Here is a 25,025-nt window from a genome sequence, read left to right on the forward strand (position 1 = left end):
GATCCATCATTGTCTGAGTCCACGGTGCTCTCTGGATGGAGGTGAACTACAACTCCAGAACTCAAGGTCAATGCACACCTAACCCTTCCAGTATTTTCTGTTGGTCATGGGAGAACTGGGTGCCAAGTTTGGCTCAATTCCATTGTTGTTGGAGTTCAAAATGCTCTTTGATTGTGGGTGAACTATAAATCCCAGCAATGATAACTCCCAAATGTCAAGGTATATTTTCCCCAAACTCTACCAGTGTTCAGATTTGGGCATATTGAGTATGTGTGCCAAGTTTGGTCCAGATCCATTGTTTGAGTCCACTGTGCTCTCTGGTTATAGGTGAACTACAACTCCAAAACTCAAGGTCAATGCCCACCAAACCCTTCCAGTATTTTCTGTTGGTCAGGGGAGTCCTGTATGCCAAGCTTAGTTCAATTCAATTGTTGGTGAAGTTCTGAATGCTCTTTGATGGCAGGTGAACTATACATCGAAGCAACTGCAACTCCCAAATATCAGGGTCTATTTCCCCCAAACTCCACTAGTGTTCAAATTTGGGGATATTGAGTATTCGTGCCATGTTTGGTCCAGATCCATAGTTGTTTGGGTTCACAATGAACTACATCTCCCTCAAATCACTGTCAATTCCTCCCAAACCCCTCCAGTATTTTTCGTTCTGTGTGGAGGTCTCCGTGGTCTGTGGAAGTCAGCGCTGAATCGGTTGAAGGTACTGCAAATCCCATAATCTCTTTTCCATACTCCCCCAAACATATTTTTATGGGTTTAATCACAATGCTTTAATTATGTTGAATTTGTAACAATGAAAACACATCCTGCGTATCACATATTTACATTACGATTCGTTAACAGTAGCAAAATACAGTTATAAAGGAGCAATGAAAATAATTTTATGGTTGGGGGGTCACCACAACACGAGGAAGCATATTTAGGGGTCCTGGTGTTAGAAAGGTTGAGAACCACTGCCATAGAGTCATCCTGGAGGCGCTCACCCAGGGGTCCCCAAACTACAGCCCGCGGGCCACTTCCGGCCCACCAAGGGCACTTATCCGGCCCGCGGAGGAGGAGCGCTCCCCCCCCCACACAGTGCCCCTCCCTTGGCTGGCCCATGCTATCCGTCAGGCCCGATGGGCAGCGTGAGCCAGCCAAGGGAGGGTGCCCCGGCGCTCCATGCAGTCATGCCGGCCACATGACCTTGGAGGTGTCTACGGACAACGCCGGCTCTTCGGCTTAGAAATGCAGACGAGCACCACACCCCAGAGTCAGACACGACTGGACTTCATGTCAGAGGAAAACCTTTAAGTAGGAAAATTGTGGAAGATCCAGGGTGGGAGAAAGAACTCTTGTCTGTTGGAGGTAGGGATGAATGTTTCAATTGGACACCTTGATGACCATTTCATAGCCTGACAGTTTTTAGGGAGAGGTGATTAGCTGGCCCTGATTGTTTCTTGTCTGGAGTTCCCCTGTGTTTGAATGTTGTTCTTTATTTTCAGTTATAATTTTAGAGTTTTTTTTTTAAATACTGGTAGCCAGATTTTGTTCAGACTACAAATAGGAAGACTTCCATTCTCTGCTCCTGGAATTACTGCCTAAAGAGGGATAGAAAAAAACCTCTAAGCCAGTGTTTCTCAACCTGGGGGTCGGGACCCTGGAGGGGTCACAAGGGGGTGTCAGAGGGGTTGCCAAAGACCACCAGAAACACTCAAAGTATTTTCTCTTGGTCATGGGGTTCTGTATGGGAAGTTTGGCTCAATTCTATCATTGGTGGGATTCAAGGGCTTTTTGATTGTAGGTGAACTATAAATCCCAGAAACTAACTCCCAAATTTCAAGGTCTAATTTCCCCAAACTCTACTAGTGTTCACATTTGGGCATATTGAGTATTAGTGCCAAGTTTGGTCCAGATCCATCGTTATTTGAATCCACAGTATTCTGATGTAGGTGAACTACAACTCCCAAACTCCAGATCAATATCGATCAAACCTTCCAATATTTTCTGTTGAATATGGGAGTTCTGTGTGCCAAGTTTGGTTCAATTCCATCGTTGGTGGAGTTCAGGATGCTCTTTGATTGTAGGTGAACTATACATCCCAGCAACTACATCTCCCAAATGACAAAATCAATCCCCCCCCCCCCCCAATTCCATTGGTATTCAAATTTGGGCATATCGGGTATTTGTGCCAAATTTGGTCCAGTGAATGGAAATTCGTCCTGCTTATCAGATAATTGCATTACAATTAGGAGCAAATTACAGTTATGGAGTAGCAAAATAATGTTATGGTTGTGGGTCACCACAACATGAGGAAGTGTCTTAAGAGGTCGCGGCATTAGGAAGGTTGAGAAACACTGATATATGGTTTGTACTTATTGAGATGCGTGTAATGCCTCTCTACATGATGCATGGTTTTTCCTTGTCCCGGGGGTCCTGTGCCCCTGATGAATGTGATGGGCCAGCTAGGAATGAAAGGGAGACCCCCCAGCCCCCCAAAAATCTACTCCTGAAACCCACACCTGCTCTGTTGAGGAATGCAAACACCTCAAAGCCGAGTGAGCAAGTGGGTGGGTGGAGGGAGAAGCCCACTGGAGCAGCACATCTTGGGTTTCTTTAATCTGCTTGTCCCGGGTGTGACCCAGCCTTTTATGAGCAAGGCTTCCCCCCCCCCTTCTTCCCTCCTTCTTTCCCTCCTTCTTTCCCTCCTTCTTTCCCCCCTTTTGCACCAGCCTGTGTTCTCCTCCTTCTTTGTTCTCATCAGCTGTTGAAACAGGGCAAAGTCACTTTGAACTCATGGATGTGGAGGCATGCGCCTGGGGGAGCGCCACGGGACCCTCGCTCGGCTCCTTCTAGTGCGCAGGCACACTCGGGGAATCGGCCCACACTTGCTGGTCCCCTTTTGGGACCCAGTCTACCCATTTATTGATCCATTGACTGATCTGTATCCTTTGCTTTGAAGAGGAAAGAAGAGGCCATGTCTTCCCCGGGACTGACCAGCGAGGATCTCTCCCTCAATGACAACTTTGCCTACGATGACAACTGGTACATGTACGGACCAATGGCAGAGCAAGACGAGTGAGTATTATTCACACATAGCTTGGCTTCTCTCTGCAAAGTTTGCATTGGCTGGAAAGTTGAAAACAAAAGAGGTCCTTCGTTTGGGCCCGGGAAACTTGATTGTATTACTACTACTACTACTACTACTACTACTAAATAATAATAATAATATTTATAATAATAATAATAATAATAATAATAACAACAACAATAACAACATCACACAGTCCTAGACGCTTGGGAAGTCCTAGATGCCGTTCAGCAGTGGAACTCTCTGCCCTGGAGTGTGGTAGAGGCTCCTTCTTTGAAAGCTTTTAAACAGAGGCTGGATGACCATCTGTCAGGGGTGATCTGAATGCAATATTCCTGCTTCTTGGCAGAATGGGGTTGAATGGGATGATGGCCCAGGAGGTCTCTTCCAACTCTACGATTCTATAATTCTATGACTGTGAGAGCCGTTCAGCAGTGGAACTCCCTGCCCCAGGGAGTGGTGGAGGCTCCTACTTGGGAAGCTTTTAAACAGAGGCTGCATGGCCATCTGTGGGGGGTGCTTTGAATGCAATTTTTTCTGCTTCTTGGCAGAATGGGGTTGGACTGGATGATGGCCCAGGAGGTCTCTCCCAACTCTTTGATTCTAGGATTCAATGACTTGTGATTTTGTGATACGAAATCCAGCATAGAGATCTCGTTTGCTGTGACGTACTGTGCTTTGGTGTCAATAATAATAATAATAATAATAATAATAATAATAATATCATCACACAGTCCTAGACTCTTGGGAAGTGTTCTACTTGCGATTATGTGATACGAAATCCAGCATAGAGATCTCGTTTGCTGTGACATGCTGTGCTTCTGTGTCAATAATAATAATAGTAATGAAATATAATATAATAATAAGGGTTAATGCAAGGCCAGGTGTCAAAGAGTAGAGAATAATAATAATAATAATAATAACAACAACAACAACAACAACAACAACAACAACAACAACAACAACAACATCACCACACAATCCTAGATGCTTGGGAAGTCTTCGACTTGTGATTTTGTGATACGAAATCCAGCATAGCGATCTCCTGACTGCAAGGAGAGCTGTTCAGCAGTGGAACTCTCTGCCCCGGAGTGTGGTGGAGGCTCCTTCTTTGGAAGCTTTGAAACAGAGGCTGGGTGGCCATCTGTCGGGGGTGCTTTGAATGCAATTTTTCTGCTTCTTGGCAGAATGGGGTTGGACTGGAGGGTGGCCCAGGAGGTCTCTTCTAACTCTAGGATTCTAGGATTCTATAAGAACTTCCTGATTGTGAGAACTGTTCAGCAGTGGAACTCTCTGCCCCTGAGGGAGTGTGGTGGAGGCTCCTTCTTTGGAAGCTTTTAAGCAGAGGCTGGGTGGCCATCTGTCAGGGGTGCTTTGAATGCAATATTCCTGCTTCTTGGCAGAATGGGGTTGGACTGGAAGATGGCCCAGAAGGTCTCTTCCAACTCTAGGATTCTAGGACTCTATGAAAAGAGGTCCTTTGTCTGAACCCGGGAAACTTGATTGTACTACTACTACTACTAAATAATAATAATAATAATAATAATAATAATAATAATAATAATAATACACACAGTCCTAGACACTTGGGAAGTGTTCGACTTGCAATTTTGTGATACGAAATCCAACATAGAGATCTCGTTTGCTGTGATATACTGTGTTTTTGTGTCAATAATAATAATAATAATAATACATCACACCATCCTAGATGTTTGGGAAGTGTTCTACTTGTGATTTTTTGATACGAAATCCAGCATATAGATCTCGTTTGCTGTAACGTACTGTGCTTTTGTGTCAATAATAATAATAATAATAATAATAATAATAATAATAATAATAATCTCACAGTCCTAGGCGCTTGGAAAGTGTTCGACTTGTGATTTTGTGATACGAAATCTAGCATATAGATCTCGTTTGCTGTGACATGCTGTGCTTTTGTGTCAATAACAATAACAACAACAACAACAACATCACACAGTCCTAGACGCTTGGGAAGTGTTTGACTTGCGATTTTGTGATATGAAATCCAGCATATAGATCTCATGTGCTGTTCTATACTGTGCTTTTGTGTCAATAATAATAATAATAACAACAACAACAACAACAACAACATCATCATCACGCAGTCCTAGACACTTTGGAAGGGTCCGATGTGTGATCCAATACAAAAGCCAGCATTGTGATCTTGTTTACTGTGTACCAATCTTGTTGTTTATCAAATAATAATAATAATTAATAATAATGATGATGTTGATCTGACTACATCTGTTCTTTGTATATGATACTTGACTAAACAATCAATTCAAATTGTCCATGGGTTTGGCCGGAGATAATAACAATGCGATACGACATGATACGAGGATTTTAAGATCAAACTGCAAAGACTGGCACAAGCCAGTCAAGGGGGTCCCAGTGGTGATCGGCACACTGGTTGCAGTGCCTCAAGACCTTGGCCTGCACTTAAAAACAATTGGCATTGACAAAATTACTGTCTGTTAAAGATAGAATTGCAAAGACTCTGCCACAAGCCAGTCAAGGTGGTCACAGTGGTGATCGGAAAACCACTGTGGCACAGTGCCTCAAGACCTTGGCCTGCACTTAAAAACAATTGGCACTGGCCAAATTATCATCTGTCATCTGCAAAAGGCCACCGTACACTTGGGAAGTGTCCAATGTATGATGCAATACAAATCCAGTCTTGTTATTGTCGAAGGCTTTCATGGCTGGAATCCCTGGATTGCTGTGAGTTTTCCAGGCTGTATGGCCATGCTCCAAAAGCATTCTCTCCTGACATTTCACCCACATCTATGGCAGGCATCCTCAGAGGTTGAGGGGTCTGTTGGAAACTAAGTAAGTGAGGTTTTTACATCTGTGGAATGTCCAAAGTGGGGGAAAGAACTCTTGCCTGCTTGAAGTACGTGTGAATGTTGCATTTTGCCACCTTGATTCGCATTGAATGGCCTGCAGTTTCAAGGCCTGGCTGGTTGCTGCCTGGGGGAATCCTTTGTTGGGAGGTGTTAGCTGGCCCTGGGAGAAAGAACTCTTGTCTGTTGGAGGGAGGGGTGAATTTTCCAATTGGCCACCTTGATTAGCATTGAATGGCCTTGCAGCTTCAAAGTGTGGCTGGTTGCTGCCTGGGGGAATCCTTTGTTGGGAGGTGTTAGCTGGCCCTGATTGATTCTTGTCTGGAATTTCCCTGCTTTTTGAGTGTTGCTCTTTATTTTAGTGTCCTGATTTTTGAGTTTTTTAATACTGGTAGCCAGATTGTGTTTATTTTCATGGTTTCCTCCTTTCTGTTGAAATTGTCCACATGCTTCTTGTGGAATTCAATCTGTGTGATCTGACATGGTGGTTGTGAGAGTGGTCCAGCATTTCTGTGTTCTCCAATAATCTGCTCCGTCCAGGCTGGTTCATCGTGTGCTCTGCTCTGGCTGACTTCTCTGGCTGAAGGAGTCTGCAGTGCCTTCCATGTTCCTTGATTCGTGGTTGGGCAATGCTGGTATGTTTGGTGGTTTGGTGGCTGCATGGGATATACGGTAGACTCCTGCAGAAGTGAGAGGATCCCTCTTGTCCTTTGATGATCGGAGCATTGGTTGGGTTTTCTTGGTGGGTTTGGAGATCATTTATATGTTGTGTTTCTTCATCAGCTTCCCAATGCAGTCAGTGGTTTTTCCCAACACCACCCAACAAAGGATTCCCCCAGGCATCAACCAGCCAGGCCTTGAAACTGCAGGCCATTAAATGTTTATCATGGTGGGACATTGCAACATTCACACTTAAAAACAATCAGAACTCTTGTCTGCCTCAAGCAGACAAGAGTTCTTTCTCCCACCTTGCACATTCCACAGATAGATAAAATTCAGTTTCCAACGGACCCCTCAGCCTCTATTTGTTGGAAACTAAGTGAGTTGTTGTAGGTTTTTTCGGGCTATATGGCCATGTTCTAGAGGCATTCTCTCCTGACGTTTCGCCTGCATCTATGGCAAGCATCCTCAGAGGTAGCGAGGTCTGTTGGAAGTAGGAAAAAGGGTTTATATATCTGAGGAATGATGTCCAGGGTGGGACAAAGGACTCTTGTCTGCTGGAGCTAGGTGGGAATGTTTCAACTGACCACCTTGATTAGCATTTGTGGCCTGACAGTGCCTGGAGCAATCTTTTGTTGAGAGGTGATTAGATATCCTTGTTTGTTTGATCTTTGTTGTTGTGCTGTAATTTTAGAGTTTTTTTAATACTGGTAGCCAGATTTTGTTCATTTTCATGGTTTCCTCCTTTCTGTTGAAATTGTCCATCCAATCACCTCTCAACAAAAGATTGCTCCAGGCACTGCCAGGCCATCAAATGCTAATCAAGGTGGTCAGTTGAAACATTCCCACCTAGATCCAGCAGTCAAGAGCCCTTTGTCCCACCCTGGTCACAGATATATCAACTCTTTTTCCTACTTCCAACAGACCTCACCACCTCTGAGGATGCTTGCCATAGATGCAGACGAAACGTCAGGAAAGAATGCTTCTGGAACACAACCAGACAGCCTGGAAAACTCACAGCATCCCAAACCAATCTTAGCCATACAATCTATCCTGGAGCCACTATATTAAGCCCATATGTTGTGAATCGTAATGTAAATATCTGATTTGCAGGATGTATTTTCATTCACTGGACCAAATTGGGCACAAATACCCGAAACACTCAAATCTGAACACAGGTGGGGTTGGGAGGGGTTTTTTAATTTTGTCATTTGGAAGTTGTAGTTGCTGGGATTTATAGTTGACCTACAATCAAGGAGCATTCTGAGTCCCCTTCAGGTTGGAGAAGGGTGGGGTATAAATATCGGTAATAAATACATACATTCTGAACTCCACCAGTGATGGAATTGAACCAATCTTGGCACACAGAACTTCCATGACCAAGAGAAAATAGTGGAAGGGTTTGGTGGGCGTTGACCTTGAGTTTGGGAGTTGTAGTTCACCTATATCCAATTAGCACTCTGGACTCAAACAATGATGGATCTGGACCAAACTTGGCATAAATACTCAATATGTCAAAATGTGCACACTGGTGAAATTTGGAGAAAATAGACCTTGACATTAGGGAGTCATACTTGATGGGATTTATAGTTCACCTACAATCAAAGAACATTCTGATCTCCACCAATGATGGAATTGAACCAGTCTTGGCACACAGAACTCCCATGACTAACAGGAAATATTGGAACTGTTTGGTGGGCACTGACCTTGAGTTTTGGAGTTGTAGTTCATACTACATCCAGAGAGCACTCAAGCATTGATATATCTGGACCAATCTTGACATGAATACTCAATATGCCGAAATGTGAACAGTGGTGGATTTTGGGGAAAATAGACCTTGACATTAGGGTGTTGTAGTTGGTGGGATTTATAGTTCACCTACAATCAAAGAGCATTCTGAACTCCAACAACAATGGAATTGAACCAAACTTGGCACACAGAACTCCCATGACCAACAGGGAATACTGGAACTGATTGGTGGGCACTGACCTTGAGTTTTGGAGTTGTAGTTCACCTCCATCCAGAGAGCACTGTGCACTCAAACAATGATGGATCTGGGCCAAATTGGCACGAATACTCAATATACCCAAATGTGAACACTGGTGGAGTTTAGGGAAAATAGACCTTGACATTTGGGAGTTGTAGATACTGGGATTTATAGTTCTCCTACAATCAAAGAGCATTCTGAACCCCACCAACAATAGAATTGGGCCACACTTCCCAAACAGAACCCCCATGACTAACAGAAAATACTGTGTTTTCTGGTGGTCTTTGGCGACCCCTCTGAGACCCCCTCGCGATCCCCGAATTGAGAAACACTGTCATAGAGGACAATGCTCTCAAAAGGGGAAATATTGGCTCCAGTATCCATGGCAGCAAAAACTGGAATCAAACTGGTTATGGTCCCAGATTGCCTCTTTGACTCCAGACACTTCAAAAGAAGCTTTGAAGGGCCAAATTCAGAAGGCTTTGAAAAACTACAACTCCCACGCTGGCTTAGCTTTGTGCCATGGCAGTTAAAGTAGCAGACAACACTAATTCCAGAGTGTCAACGCTCCCTGAAGTCAGGTGAGGTCAAAGGAGGAGAGGAAGGAGATAAGAGAGCCACTGGGACATTTGGAAAGACGAGGGGTCAGTCAGGACTGTCCATCCAAATAAAGGCATTTGAAACACTCTGGACTGGGAGAGAGAAGGAAGGTGGTGGCACAACAGGTTAAACCATTGAGCTTCTAAATTTGCTGATTGGAAGGTTGGTGGTTTGAATCCGCTGGATGGGTTGAGCACCTGCTGTTAGCCCCAACTCCTGCCAACCTAGCAGTTCGATAACATGCACATGTGAGTAGATCAATAGGTACCACCTCGGCGAGAAGGTAAACGTCACTCATAGAATCCTAGAATCAAAGAGTTGGAAGAGACCTCCTGGGCCTTCATCCAGTCCAACCCCATTCTGCCAAGAAGCAGGAATATTGCATTCAAAGCACCCCTGACAGATGGCCATCCAGCCTCTGTGTAAAACCTTCCAAAGAAGGAGCCTCCACCACACTCCGGGGCAGAGAGTTCCACTGCTGAACGGCTCTCACAGTCAGGAAGTTCTTCCTCATGTTCAGGTGGAATTTCCTCTCTTGTAGTTTGAAGCCATTGTTCCCTTGCGTCCTAGTCTCCAGGGAAGCAGAAAGGAAGCTTGCTCCCTCCTCCTCCCTGTGGCTTCCTCTCACATATTTATTATACATGGCTATCATATATCCTCTCAGCCTTCTCTTCTTCAGGCTAAACATGCCCAGCTCTTTAAGCCGCTCCTCATAGGGCTTGTTCTCCAGACAGTTGATCTGCTCCCTCCTCCCTGTGGCTTCCTCTCACATATATATACCTGGCCCTCATCATGTCTCCTCTCCGTCTTCTCTTCTTCAGGCTAAACATGCCCAGCTCCTTAAGCCACTCCTCATAGGGCTTGTTCTCCAGACCCTTGATCATTTTAGTTGCCCTCCTCTATCGCCAGTAGCCACATGACCAGGAGGTGCCTACCAACAACACAGGCCCTTTGGCTTTGAAATGGAGATAAGCACCAAACTCAGAGCCGGAGACGAAGGGGAAGCCTTTACCTTTACCTGTGAGTCTAGGTTTCATTGTTTTGAGGCATTGAATGTTTGCCTTGTGTCTCTATATGTGTGTGTATACGCTGGAATCCGCCCGGAGCACCCTCAGGGAGATAGGGCAGAATACAAATAAAGTGTTATGTTGTTGTTATTATTATTTGAAACACAAGAAGACGAGTCCACAGCAAACAAGGTCACTCTACTGGCTGTTGTATTGGATCACACGTCAGACACTTCCCATGTGTGTAGGACTGTGTGATGTATTGGTGAATAATGTATGCAGATCCCAGTAAGGTGGCCTTTTGTAGCTGGCAAGTGGTCATTTTGTCAGCACTGATTGTGTTTAAGTGCAGGCCAAGGTCTTACCTTCTTTCTTTCTCTCTCTCTCCTTTCTTTCTTTCTTTCTTTCTTTTTTTCTCCTCTTCCCTCCCTCTTTCTCTACATCTTCTCCCCTTCCTTCCTTCGCTCCCTCTTTCCTTCCTTCTTTCCCTTTTTTCTTCCCTTCTCTCCTTCCTTCCTTCTCTAAGTTTCCTTCCTTCCCCCTTTTTCTTTCCCTCCCTCTTTCTCTCCTTTCTTCCTTCTCTACCTCCTTCCTTCCTTCCTTCCTTCCTTCCTTCTTTCTCTCTGTGCTTCCATGCTTCCTTCTCCCTTTCTTTCTTTCCCTCCCTCTTTCTTTCCTTTCTTTCTTTCTTTCTTTTCGTAATCCCCTTCCCTCCGTCTTTCTTGCCTTTTTTCTGTATTGTCATTTATCTTTTTGGGGCTTTTTAGGTCCCTCCTGCTGTGTTTTTCAGTGCTTTTTGAGTGAAGGACAGGTATTGGGTTCTTAGGTGTCTGTTAATCCCACAAACGAACATTACATATTTATTTATTTATGTAGATGATGATGATGATGATTATGATGATTATTATTCCCCAGTCGCGATGCTTGTGGGCTTCCCTTTGGGAGACGTGGTGTGTCGTGGTGGGGACCGGACCCCGCTCCCGGTTGGCCCTTGACCTGTCCCTGCCGGTCCTTCTTATGCGCTTAAGGTGTCGAAAACACTAATCGGCTTTGCTTCTAAGGAGCTCAGGGACTTATGCGCGGTCCCTTGCCACGGTGTGACACTGTGTCCTACAATAAGGACGTGGCCAGGCCTGAAGAGAGCCCTTCTTGGGCCTGTTTATGGAGTTGGACGCGATACGGATCGCAAGTGAACCCCAAAGGGAATCCAGTTCTTCGGAGGGGAAGCCAGCCTATCTCGCTTGGAGCCGGCCACCTTGAAATGCAATGCCTGGGTTGATATTTCCTTTTGCCAAAACTGCAAAGCGGCACAAAGACCCTCTTACAGGCATTTCCCGGGAGAGAATGGTTTTGACTGACACTTCATTCTCAAGCGGTAACTCAATTCCCTTTCAGAGTTTCGAGCGTTGAAAGCAAGCAACAAAGAGCTCGACTGAGATATCGAGGGAAAATAAAACCAAACTTATCTGAGTCTTTCCTAGAAACGGGTTCTTCTCAAACTTTGCAAGGAAAGCAGGGGAAGGCGCTATCTGTTGCAACTCAGAGTAGGCTTCACCTTGCTTCCAAACACCACCACACAAGAGCTGTAGTTTATAGTTTATTGAGGACATGAGGAAGAACTTCCTGACTGTGAGAGCCGTTCAGCAGTGGAACTCTCTGCCTCGGAGTGTGGTGGAGGCTCCTTCTTTGTCTCTTCCCACTCTAGGATTCTAGGATACTATGAGGAAACAATCCAAGTCAAAATAAAGAATGAGCATCGCAAATTTCCAAAGATTCAGGTGAAATGCAGAATATAGTTCCAAAGATCTTCAGGTAAAAAACAAGAGGCACAATCCTATAGGCAAAGTTCAAAACAGAGTCCAAGGTACAAGCAAAGACAATTGCCCCAAGAATCACAATGCAAGAAATCCCAAGCGTGCTGCTTTCCAGCTAAGGTATTCTGTGAAGCTTTCAGGCTAATAAGCTACGTTGAACTGACGCTTTCCCTTAGTTTGCAAGAAGCCTAAATACCTTTCTAACATCAAAACATTATGCTCTCACCAACATGAAAGCATTGCGATGACCTTGGCCCGAGCTGTCTTCTTGTCTGCCGGCCAGGCAAGAAATCCCAAGCGTGCTGCTTTCTATGCTGGTATTCCATGAAGTTTTCAGGCAATGAGCTACATTGAACTGACGCTTTCCCTTAGTTTGCAAGAAGCCTAAATACCTTTCTAACATCAAAACATTATGCTCTCACCAACATGAAACCATTGCGATGACCTTGGCCCGAGCTGGCTTCTCGTCTGCTGGCCAGGCAAGAAATCCCAAGCGTTCCAGCTAAGGTATTCCATGAAGCTTTCAGGCTAATAAGCTACGTTGAACTGACACTTTCCCTTAGTTTGCAAGAAGCCTAAATACCTTTCTAACATCAAAACATTATGCTCTCACCAACATGAAAGCATTGCGATGACCTTGGCCCGAGCTGGCTTCTTGTCTGCTGGCCAGGCAAGAAATCCCAAGCGTTCCAGCTAAGGTATTCCATGAAGCTTTCAGGCTAATAAGCTACGTTGAACTGACTCTTTCCCTTAGTTTGCAGGAAGCCTAAATACCTTTCTAACATCCAAATATTATGCTCTCACCAACATGAAAGCATTGCAATGACCTTGGCCTGAGCTGACTTCTCATCTGCCGGCCAGGCAAGAACTCTGCCTGACCCGCAAATCAAGACGAGCCTGCCGGGTCAGGTCACTATCAAGGCTTTCTGCACTTGCGGTATCAGCGTGGGAAGGAGGCAAAAGCTTCCCCACCTGTTTGCTATCTCCTTCGTTCAAATTCTTTTCTTCTGAGAACCGCTGTGTTGACTCTGTTGCACTGTCTGTGGGAGCCTCAGAAAAAGACCTAGAAGCAGGCCCAGAGATCTGAGGCACAGAAAAAGAGCCAGGAATCTGAATCCCATCATCCTCATCATCAGGGAACATCTCAGCCACAGCACTATCCTCCCTCCAAATCCAAGCTTTTTTCGGGATTCAAATGGGAAAATTTTGCTCCCTGCCCCATCCACACATTCTAGTGATGACACCATAAACTCTGCCTAATAATAATAATAATAGTTTTATTTCTTGCCAGCCTCTCCTCATGCCTAAAGGCGAGTTACAGTATAATTAAAACATATTATTATTATTATACACAACAAGATGAGTCCACAGCAGACACTCTGCTGGATTTTGTATTGGGTCACACATCGGACCCCTCCCAAGTGTCTAGGACTGTGTGATGTATTATGTGTTGTTGTTGTTGTTGTTGTTGTTGTTGTTAGAAATGCTATGGAATCTTGGGATTTGAACTTTGATGAGGCATCAGAGAAGGCTGACGACCTTGTGAAACTACTGCTTCCAGGATTCCATAACACTGAGTCTGTTAAGGTGTCACACGGCATTAATTCTACAATGTCAATGCACGCCATTTTAATTTGGTCGGAATATATCAATCTGTCTCAAACCTGCCATCACGAAATTAGATCCCCTGGTTCCCTGTAACGTCTGCTGGGACTCCCCTGAACACGTGTCTTATCTGTTCTGCTCTGTTTCCCGACCCTCCAAATACATGTTCCACGTTTCTCCGTCTCCCTTGGCCATTCTCAAACGGTGTTGTGCATATTGAGTGCCTTCAGTCTCGGCTCTTTTCGCTTCCCTCCATTAATTTCATTGCTCTTTTTTTCGTTCCCATTAATTTTAATACATATTGGCTGCTATTAACATAATGTATGTACCCTCCAACTCCCAGGAACTGGCTTTGCGCGCTTGACACCCATCTGTCCGTCTTTGCTTAAATATAATAGCATTGAGTCTGGCCGTGTCTGACTCTCAGGGGTGGCGCTCAACTCCACGTCTAAGCTGAAGAACCGCCATTGTCCGTAGACACCTCCAAGGTCTTGTGGCCAGCATGACTGCATGGAGCGCAATTACCTTCCTGCAGAAGCAGTACCTCTTGATCTACTCATATTTGCATGCTTTTAAACTGTTAAGTTGGCAGAAGCTGGTGCTATCAGAGGGAGCTCACCCCACTCCCTGGATTCAAATCAACCTTTTGGTCAACAAGTTCAGCAGCGGTTTAACCCATTGTGCCACCGGGGGCCTTGCCTATATATTCACACACATATATGTATTTTCAGTAGAGTTTCACTGGAAAGACCCAGCTGTTACCCCAAGAGGTCATAGGAAAGAGCCAACCTTTATCCCAAGAGGTCACTAGAGGGTTATGGGAAAGACCCAGCTGTTATCCCAAGAGGTCACTTCTGGGTCACAGGAAAGAGCCAACTTTTATCCCAAGAGGTCACTAGAGGGTCATGGGAAAGACCCAGGTGTTACCCCAAGAGGTCACTTCTGGGTCACAGGAAAGAGCCAACTTTTATCCCAAGAGGTCACTAGAGGGTCATGGGAAAGACCCAGCTGTTACCCCAAGAGGTCACTTCTGGGTCACAGGAAAGAGCCAACTTTTATCCCAAGAGGTCACTAGAGGGTCATGGGAAAGACCCAGCTGTTACTCCAAGAGGTCACTTCTGGGTCACAGGAAAGAGCCAACTTTTATCCCAAGAGGTCACTAGAGGGTCATGGGAAAGACCCAGCTGTTACCCTAAGAGGTCACTAGAGGGTTGTAGGAAAAAAGCCACGTGGAGCCTAAATCTTCCAGGTGTGTTCATTACCTGAGGGACAGAGAAAGTACTGCTTTGTGTTTCAGTCTGATGATAAGAGTGTATCGCTACAATCATAACACTATTATTTTTACTAATAAATATAATTACAAAATGCAAACCTGAGCAATGTCAGATGTGTGTGGGGGGGGGGATTAATGGGAGTTGATATCTATAGATTACATATGAGCTTGAACAGTATGTTTTTCCAACTGTTGACATGCCAGTGGACACAGAAGAGACGTTTCAGCTATTCAAAAGGAGACCAAAGATGTCAGAAAACTAGAAATCCATCAAACAGTTGTGTTATGAGAAAAGGGGGTCGGCCCTTTAAGGAATTTAAGGGTTTCTGCTACCTTTTAAAAATTGTGTTTGTGTTTCTTTTCCTTCTAGCATGACACCTGAAATCATCCCGGACTGCTACCCAACCATCCCTTTGGATATCTATCACGCCTGCATGGCTCCAGTCTCGGTAGGTGCAATTTAATGATGTAACATTAGAAAATGTTGGCCATTTCCGCTCCTTTGGCAGCCATCTCTCCACAAAAGTCAACATTGACACCGAAATACAACTTCGCCTGAGCTCTGCGAGTGCAGCATTTTCCCGGATGAAGCGGAGAGTGTTTGAGGACCGGGATATCCGTAGGGAGACCAAGGGGCTTGTTTATAAAGCCATTGTCCTCCCAACCCTGCTATATGCCTGCGAAACGTGGACTGCCTATAGACATCAACATTGACACCGAAATACAACACCACCTGAGCTCTGTGAGTGCAGCTTTTTTCCAAATGAAGCAGAGAGTGTTTGAGGACCGGAACATCCGTAGGGAGACCAAGGGGCTTGTTTATAGAGCTATTGTCCTCCCAACCCTGCTATATGCCTGCGAAACGTGGACTGTCTACAGACGTCACATGCAACTCCTGGAACGATTCCATCAGCGCTGCCTCCGGAAAACCCTGCAAATCTCTTGGGAAGACAAGCGGACAAATGTGAGCATGTTGGAAGAAGCAAAGACCACCAGCATTGAAGTGATGGTTCTCCGCTGGACCGGCCACGTTGTCCGGATGCCCAACCACCGTCTCCCAAAGCTGTTGCACTACTCTGAACTCAAGAATGGAAAATGGAATGTTGTTGGGCAGGAAAAGAGATTTAAAGATGGGCTCAAAGCCAACCTTAAAAACTCTGGCATAGGCACCGAGAACTGGGAAGCTCTGGCCTTTGAGCACTCCAGCTGGAGGTCAGCTGTGACCAGCAGTGCTGCAGAATTTGAAGAGGCACGAATGGAGGGCGAAAGAGAGAAACGTGCCAAGAGGAAGAAGGCGCATCAAGCTAACCCCAACTGAGACCGCCTTCCACCTGGAAACCAGAAGATGCAGGTCAAGAAGAGGGCTCCACAGTCACCAAGATACTACACTTGGAGGACCATCATCCTCGGACTACGAGGGATCGCCAAAGTAAGTAAGTAAGCCAAAGAGGCACCAAACTCAAGCTCCAAGATTCCATAGCATTGAACCAGAAATGGGAGCCAATCTGGTTTGAGCATTGGAGTGCGACCCTGGAGATCAAGGTCTCCCTAAGTCAGAAATGACTGGCAAGAACCCCACAACGTGAAGGAAGGGCCTTTTGAAGAACCCGCTTTGCAACTTGCCAAACTTCCCAGTCCTATTTTTGCGCGCTGCTTTTAACAGAGTGAATGGTGTGAACGCGGCTATTTTTGCACAAAAGGCCTCAGCTTGGCTCCTGGGCCTCAAACAGGATTGTGTTTGTTTGCTTTCGCCTTCCACGCCTGACAGTTGCTCAAACGCTCGCTAAAAACAGGACAAGAGGATCACACGCATTGCAGAGTTCTCCAAACCGTTCTGTTTTTAAAACATGTTATTGGAACAGCTGCACCGCAGGGAATGGCAGCGTGCCTCGCTGAGGATGTTGCCTCGCTTTGAAAACACACACACACACACAGCAATGTGAGCCACTTTTGCAATGAGAAAGCACAACAATCAAAGACAAAGGATGAATAAATTCAGTTTGATACCACTTGAACTGGCATGGCTGCATGCAATGGAAGTGTGGGATTTGTAGTTTGGTGAGGCACCGACAGGGGCGGCTCATCCATTACGCAAAGTAAGCGGTCGCAGAACACTTTTTTTTTTGCCAGGGGTGCAGAGGCGCCTCTGTAAATGCCCCTCGACCACCACTTGTGGAGCGCCCCCTCAGCTCCCAACAGCCCTCGCAGTCCGGGGGGAGCCTCGGCTTTCTTGCCTCGCTGCCGGGCGATCCTCTTCCGAAAGGGGCTGGGCCCTCGAGCCTCGCCTCGCCCCTCTCGTTCCTGCTCCACTCGGCCACCGGGTGCGCGAGCAGAGCCGGCGCTCAATCGTTCTCCACGTTCGATCCCTTCTCCATGACTGGCTTCCTTTCCCGATCCCCCAGCGCTCCACTCGCCTCCTCTCCTCTCCCCAATTCACGGGTGGGCCAACGGACGGAGTCACCGCTTTGGGTCCGGAGGCATGTCTGAAGACCCCAGCGTGCGCACCAAAAGTCGCCTCTTCTCCTGACTTTCTTTTCAGCCATTGGGACCGAGAGAGAGAGAGAGAGAGAGAGAGAGCCCCTCCGGCTGGAGGTATCTCCCACCTCCGCTCCCTCCTTTGCTTTTGCGCCTACCTTCAGGAAAGATGGGCATCTCCACCTCTCTCTCTCTTTCTCTCTCTCTCAGTCCCAGTGGCGGAGGAGAAAGTCAGGAGAAGAGGTGATTTGGGTGTACATGCCGGGGTCTTCAGGCACGCCTCCGGACCCAAAGCGGGCCAGGCAAGGGAGCAAGTGCGGCAAGTGTAGTTACTGGGATGTATAGTTCACTTACAATCAAAGAGCATTCTGAACTCCACCAATGATGGAATTGAACCAAATATGGCACACAGAACTCCCACGACAAACAGAAAATATATATCAATGATTGGTTGGGGGGGGGGGCGTCAAAATACTGTTTGCTTACCGTTAAAAATTACCTAGGGCCGCCTCTGGGCACCGATACTCTTTGGCAGAGAAGGATCAAGTCAATGCATTGTCGAAGGCTTTCATGGCCAGAATCACTGGGCTGTTGTAGGGTTTTTTTTCGGGCTATATGGTCATGGTCTAGAGGCATTCTCTCCTGACGTTTCGCCTGCATCTATGGCAAGCATCCTCAGAGGTAGGAAGGATCAAGTCCTTGTACAACTTCAAACTCCAAGAATTCCATAACATTACGCTATTGCTGTTAAAGTAGTTTCAGACTACATTCATTATGCAGCATAAATGCAGAAGAGTGGCCTGCCTCAGGGGAGCGTGCTTGCTCCATCCATGTTCAACATCTACACACATGACCAGCCACTGACAGAAGGGACAGAGAGTTTCATCTATGCTGATGATCATGTCATCACTCGCAGCAACCCAATGATTCTGGCCATGAAAGCCTTCGACAACACAGGAGCTAATTGCACCTCCTGAAAAAAATGTATAATATCACACAGGACGACCACCTCACCCACCTCATAGGAAACCTGCTACAAAACAGGAGCTTTTTTGTTGAGTTCCAGGGCCAGAGAAGCAGATGGCGGAAACAGAAGAACGGCCTGCCTCAGGGGAGCGTGCTTGCTCCATCCATGTTCAACATCTACACACATGACCAGCCACTGACAGAAGGGACAGAGAGTTTCATCTATGCTGATGATCATGTCATCACTCGCAGCAACCCAATGATTCTGGCCATGAAAGCCTTCGACAACACAGGAGCTAATTGCACCTCCTGAAAAAAATGTATAATATCACACAGGACGACCACCTCACCCGCCTCATAGGAAATCAGCTACAAAACAGGAGCTTTTTTGTTGAGTTCCAGGGCCAGAGAAGCAGATGGCGGACACAGAAGAACGGCCTGCCTCAGGGGAGCGTGCTTGCTCCATCCATGTTGAACATCTACACACATGACCAGCCACGGCCAGAAGGGACCGAGAGCTTCATCTATGCTGATGATCGTGCCATCACCACTCAAGGAAATCAGCTACCAAACAGGAGCTTTTTTGTTGAGTTCCCAGGCCAGAGAAGCAGATGGCGGAAACAGAAGAACGGCCTGCCTCAGGGGAGCGTGCTTGCTCCATCCATGTTCAACATCGAAACAAATGACCAGCCACTGCCAGAAGGGACAGAGAGCTTCACATATGCTGATGATGGTGCCATCACTCGCAGCAACCCAATGATTCTGGCCATGAAAGCCTTCGACAACACAGGAGCTAATTGCACCTCCTGAGGAAAATGTATAATATCACCAAGGACGACCACCTCACCTGCCTCATTGGAAACCTGCTACAAAACAGGAGCTTCTTTGTTGAGTTCCAGATGGCGGAAACAGGAGAACAGCCTGCCTCAGGGGAGCGTGCTTGCTCCATCCATGTTCAACATCTACACAAATGACCAGCCACTGCCAGAAGGGACAGAGAGCTTCACATATGCTGATGATCGTGCCATCACTCGCAGCAACCCAATGATTCTGGCCATGAAAGCCTTCGACAACACAGGAGCTAATTGCACCTCCTGAGAAAAATGTATAATCTCACCAAGGACGACCACCTCACCCGCCTCATAGGAAACCTGCTACAAAACAGGAGCTTTTTTGTTGAGTTCCAGGGCCAGAGAAGCAGAGGGCGGACACAGAAGAACGGCCTGCCTCAGGGGAGCGTGCTTGCTCCATCCATGTTGAACATCTACACACATGACCAGCCACTGCCAGAAGGGACAGAGAGTTTCATCTATGCTGATGATTGTGCCATCATCACTCAAGGAAATCAGCTACTGAACAGGAGCTTCTTTGTTGAGTTCCAGGTCCAGAGAAGTAGATGGCGGAAACAGAAGAACGGCCTGCCTCAGGGGAGCGTGCTTGCTCCATCCATGTTCAACATCGAAACAAATGAAGGGACAGAGAGCTTCACATATGCTGATGATCGTGCCATCACTCGCAGCAACCCAATGATTCTGGCCATGAAGGCCTTCGACAACACAGGAGCTAATTGCACCTCCTGAGAAAAATGTATAATATCACAAAGGACGACTACCTCACCCGCCTCATAGGAAACCTGCTACAAAACAGGAGCTCTTTTGTTGAGTTCCAGGGCCAGAGAAGCAGATGGCGGAAGCAGAAGAATGGGCTGCCTCAGGGGAGCGTGCTTGCATAAGGTTGTGGGTGAACAACAACTCCCATCATGCCATGTTAACCCCCTGAAACTCCCATCAGTGCTGAAAGCTTGCTATGTTGGGCAAGTTTGCTCTAGATGCATCACCAGTGGGGTTCAGTGTACTCCCTGGCTGTAGGGTAAACTACAACTCCCACTGTGGTGAGTCAGTCCCCTCAAAGCCCTCCAGTAGGTTGAGTTAGTCATGGGGTTTCTGTGTGCCAAGTGTGGTTCAGGCCCATCATCATAGGAGGTCACAGTTTCTTTGGTTGTTCTACCGCCTCCATTCTAACGTATTATCTGTCAGGATCTCTGATTGATAACACCTTCTCTTTCTTTTCCTCTTTCCCCAGCTGATCATTCTGCTGATTCTCTCTCTCTTGGTGAAGCGCAAGAAACTCTACCAAAGTTGTTGGAATGGAGCTCCGGGGCTGTTGAGGTACACCTGACTCCAGATCCCATCGCGTTGAGCCGTGGTGCATTTTTCCATGCATGAGCAAAACCATCGTCCATTTCCATAGCGACTGTCGTCATTGTCACTGTCATGGTCAGCAAGATGACCCAAAGGCCTGGTCCCACGTCCACGTTTTTAGCTTCTTTCTAATGGAAAGAAGGGACGTCGATAATCTAATTTCACCAGGAAGTGAATCCCACCACCCTCGTCGAGCACAATTCAAAGTGCTGGTCTTGACCTATAAAACCCTCTACGGTTCTGGCCCAGCATTCCTGTCCGAATGTATCTCCTTCTACGTCCCACCTCTGTCATAAATGCGCTTGGTGGGGATGAGGGACGGGGCCTTCTCGATGGTGGCTCCCCGCCTGTGGAATTCATTCCCCGGTGAAATTAGATTATTGACACCCCTCCTTTCCTTTAGAACAGTGGTTCTCAGCCTTCCTAATGCCGCGACCCCTTAATAGAGTTCCTCCTGTTGTGGTGACCCCCAACCATAAAACCATTTTCATTGCTACTTCATAATGGTCATTTTGTTACTGATATCAATTGTAATGTAAATATCTGATGTATTTTCATTTACTGGACCAAATTTGGCACAAATACTCACTACACCCAAGTCTGAATACTGGTGGGGTTGGGGTGAGGGATTGATTTTGTCATTGAGGAGTTGTAGTTGCTGGGATTTATAGTTCACCTACAATCAAAGAGCATTCTGAATCTCCACCAGCGATGGAATTGAACCAAACTTGGCACAAAGAACTCCCATGACCGACAGAAAATGCTGGAGGCTTTGGTGGGCATTGACCTTGAGTTTTGGAGTTGTAGTTCACCTACACCCAAAGAGCACTGACAATGATGGATCTGGACCAAACTTGGCACAGATACTTAATATGCCCAAATGTGGACACAGGTGGAGTTTGGGGAAGATAAACATTGACACTTGTGAGTTGTAGTTACTGGGATGTATAGTTCACCTACAATCGAAGAGCATTCTTAACCCCACCAATGACAGAATTGGGCCAAACTTCCCACATGGAATCCCCATGACCAACAGAAAATACTGTGTTTTCTGATGGTCTTTGGCAACCCCTCTGACAACCCCTCACAATCCCCTCAGGGGTCCCGACCCCCAGATTGAGAACCACTGCCCTATACGGTTCTGGCCCAGCGTTCCTGTCCAAATGTATCTCCTTCTACGTCCCACCTCTGTCGTAAATGCGCTTGGCGGGGATGAGGGACAGGGCCTTCTCGGTGGTGGCTCCCCACCTGTGGAATTCATTCCCTGGTGAAATTAGATTATTGACACCCCTCCTTTCCTTTAGAAAGAAGTGAAAAAGGTGGATGTGGGGCCAGGCCTTCGGGTAATCTTGCTGACAATGACATTGATGACAGTCGCTGTGGAAATTGACTCTGGACATGCTTGATGGAGACTCTCACTACAGAATTCGGCTCAGACAAGGCCACCAGGCAGAAACAGTTTTTAATTAATTAATGTGATTTCATGTTTTAAATGTATGTAATTATTGGATTTTATTATGTAATAATAATAATAATTAATAAAACATAATTTATACCATCTCCCCAAGGGGACTCAGAGCAGCTTCCATGAGTCCAAACCCAACAACACATCAGTAAAAACAAAACAGAAAGCAAATAAAACAATACAATTAATATGGCAGAATGGGGTTGGACTGGATGATGGCCCAGGAGGTCTCTTCCAACTCTTCTAGGATTCTAGGATTCTATGAAAAGATATTGTAGGGAGACCAACCCAACAGGTAGTAAAGTGCTTCTGAGGACAATTGCAGAGAATTAATCCGAGCAGGGCATGGTTTCCTTATTCTGGGAAGGCACACTGGAACAGCCACGTTTTCAGGCTCCTCCTAAAGACTGCCAGTGTGGGGGCTTGCCTGATATCCTTGGGGAGTGAGTTCCAGAGTCGGGGGGCCACCACAAAGAAGGCCCTCTCCCTCGTCCCCACGAATCGTGCTTGCGATGGAGGTGGGAGTGTGAGCAGGGCCTCTCCAGATGATCGGCGAGATCGTGTGGGTTTGTATACAGAAATGCGGTCACAAAGGTAGGCGGGTCCCAAACCGTTTAGGGCTTTGTAGGTCAGAACCTGCACCTTGAAATGGGTCCGGAAAATCAATATCAGCCAGTGCAGCTCCTTAAACAGGAGGGTTGACCGCTCCCTGTAATTTGCCCCAGTAAGTAACTTGGCTGCCACCCGTTGGACCAGTTGAAATTTCCGAGCCGTCTTCAAGGGCAGCCCCACGTAAAGTGCATTAAAGTAGTCCAATCTGGAGGTGACCAAGGCATGGCCAGATACGCCTTCACAAGGTACGGTCGCAGTTGGCGCACGAGTCTTAGTTGTGCAAAAGCCCTTCCAGCCACTGCCGACTCCTGAGCCTCAAGCGTAAGTGATGAATCCAGGAGGACCCCCAAACTGCGGACCTGTGGCTTCAGGGGGAGTGCAACCCCGTCCAGCACAGGTTGCCACCCTATACCCCAATCCGGTTTACAATCAACCAGGAGGACCTCTGTCTTGTCGGGATTGATCTTCAGCTTGTTTGTCCTCATCCAGATAGACACAGCGGCCAGGCACTCGTCCAGTACCCAAGGGGCTTCCTTGGATTCCGGTGGAAAAGAGCAGTAGAGTTGTGTGTCATCTGCGTAGAGGTGGCACCCAACTCCAAAACTCCGGATGACCTCTCCCAGCGGTTTCATGTAGATGTTGAAAAGCATGGGAGACAGAATGGAGCCTTGCGGGACCCCACAGGACAAAGGCCAGGGGTCTGAGCAGGCGTCTCCCAGCTTCATCATTTGGGAACAACCCTCCAGGAAGGAAGCTGCCCTGAGTCCCCCATCCCTCTGGGGGGTTGAGATGCACAGGGTACAAATATCTGAAAGATAGATAGATAGATAGATAGATAGATGATAGATAGATGATAGATAGATAGATAGATAGATAGATAGATAGATAGATGATAGATAGATAGATAGATAGATAGATAGATAGATGATAGATAGATAGATAGATAGATGATAGATAGATGATAGATAGATAGACAGATAGATAGATAGATGATAGATAGATAGATAGATAGATAGATGATAGATAGATGATAGATAGATAGACAGATAGATAGATAGATGATAGATAGATAGATAGATAGATGATAGATAGACAGATAGATGACAGATAGATAGATAGATGATAGATAGATAGATAGATAGATAGATGATAGATAGATAGATAGATAGATGATAGATAGATAGATAGATAGATAGATAGATGATAGATAGATAGATAGATAGATGATAGATAGACAGATAGATGACAGATAGATAGATAGATAGATAGATGATAGATAGATAGATAGATAGATAGATAGATAGATGACAGATAGATAGATAGATAGATGATAGATAGATAGATAGATAGATAGATAGATAGATAGATGATACATAGATAGATAGATAGATGGTAGATAGATAGATAGATAGATGATTGATAGATAGATAGATAGATAGATAGATAGATAGATAGATAGATAGATAGATACTGGTTCCACAAATGCACCGGTCATATGGTCCTTCTCTTCTCATCCCTGTCTTTCTGCTTTTCTGGTTGCTGTAGTCCTGTGCACTTCTTGGAAGAAGAAGGAAGCCGGGGCCCCTCGGTCGCCGTCTTCGGCATCCTCTTCTCCTCCTTGTGTGTCCTGGTTCTGGATAAGGACCCTCTGCCCTTCATCTCCGAGTCTTCCACACAGTATCGAGGTAAGCCTTGGGCGGGCCTCTCTCCACCCTTCTTTCTTTGTTTGGTGCAGCATCCCACGCTTTGAAGACATCCATGGATCCAAACAATTATGAAGTTTGCAACAATGAGTGTTAATGTCCAGTTCCCTTCCTAGCAGAGAAAATAATAATAATAATAATAATAATCATCATCATCATCATCATCCTTTATTTATACCCCGCTACCATCTCCTGAAGGACTTGGTGCGGCTTACAAGAGGCCGAGCCCAAATACAACAATAAAACAACAACAGCAATACAGACAATAAATAAACTCATAAGCAAAGCAATAAACAGTAACAATGACACCACAACGCTTTAAAAACCTATGGCAGGGCCAAATGTAATAATTAAAATTTTGAAAAATGCTGGGCATGACCAGGTGACCTATAACTAGGATGGGTATTTGGAGAGAGATGGAGTGAGCAGACAATCCTAGATCATTAGTAAAGTGTGATTAGGGACATGTTGCTTGGGTTTCCTTATTCTGGGAAGGCACACTGGAACAACCACGTTTTCAGGCTCCTCTTAAAGACTGCCAGAGTTGGGGCATGCCTAATGTCCTTGGGGAGCGAGTTCCAGAGTCAAGGGGCCACCACCAAGAAGGCCCTTTCCCTCGTCCCCACTAATCGCGCCTGCGATGGAGATGGGAGCATGAGTAGGGCCTCTCTAGATGATCAGAGAGATCATGTCATGCAGGTAGGCAGGTCC

General features: G+C 46.1%; 1 protein-coding gene across 2 annotated transcripts in view; it reads left to right on the top strand.

Annotated features, from left to right (window-relative positions):
- Window positions 1-2,702: 2,702 nt before the first annotated feature.
- STRA6 (signaling receptor and transporter of retinol STRA6) overlaps window positions 2,703-25,025 on the top strand; it is a 57,136-nt gene continuing 34,813 nt past the window's right edge. Inside the window, exons 1-4 of one of the 2 annotated variants that reach the window (XM_067471181.1) lie at window positions 2,703-3,069; window positions 15,263-15,341; window positions 20,416-20,501; window positions 24,157-24,296. In XM_067471181.1, coding sequence (XP_067327282.1) covers window positions 2,969-3,069; window positions 15,263-15,341; window positions 20,416-20,501; window positions 24,157-24,296 — 406 coding nt within the window. In that variant the 5' untranslated portion in view covers window positions 2,703-2,968. The remainder of the gene's footprint in view (window positions 3,070-15,262; window positions 15,342-20,415; window positions 20,502-24,156; window positions 24,297-25,025) is intronic. The other variant, XM_067471180.1, reaches the window with a different exon arrangement.

Source organism: Anolis sagrei, chromosome 9, assembly GCF_037176765.1.
Source record: "Anolis sagrei isolate rAnoSag1 chromosome 9, rAnoSag1.mat, whole genome shotgun sequence".
In the NCBI taxonomy this organism is placed as follows: Eukaryota; Metazoa; Chordata; class Lepidosauria; order Squamata; family Dactyloidae; genus Anolis; species Anolis sagrei.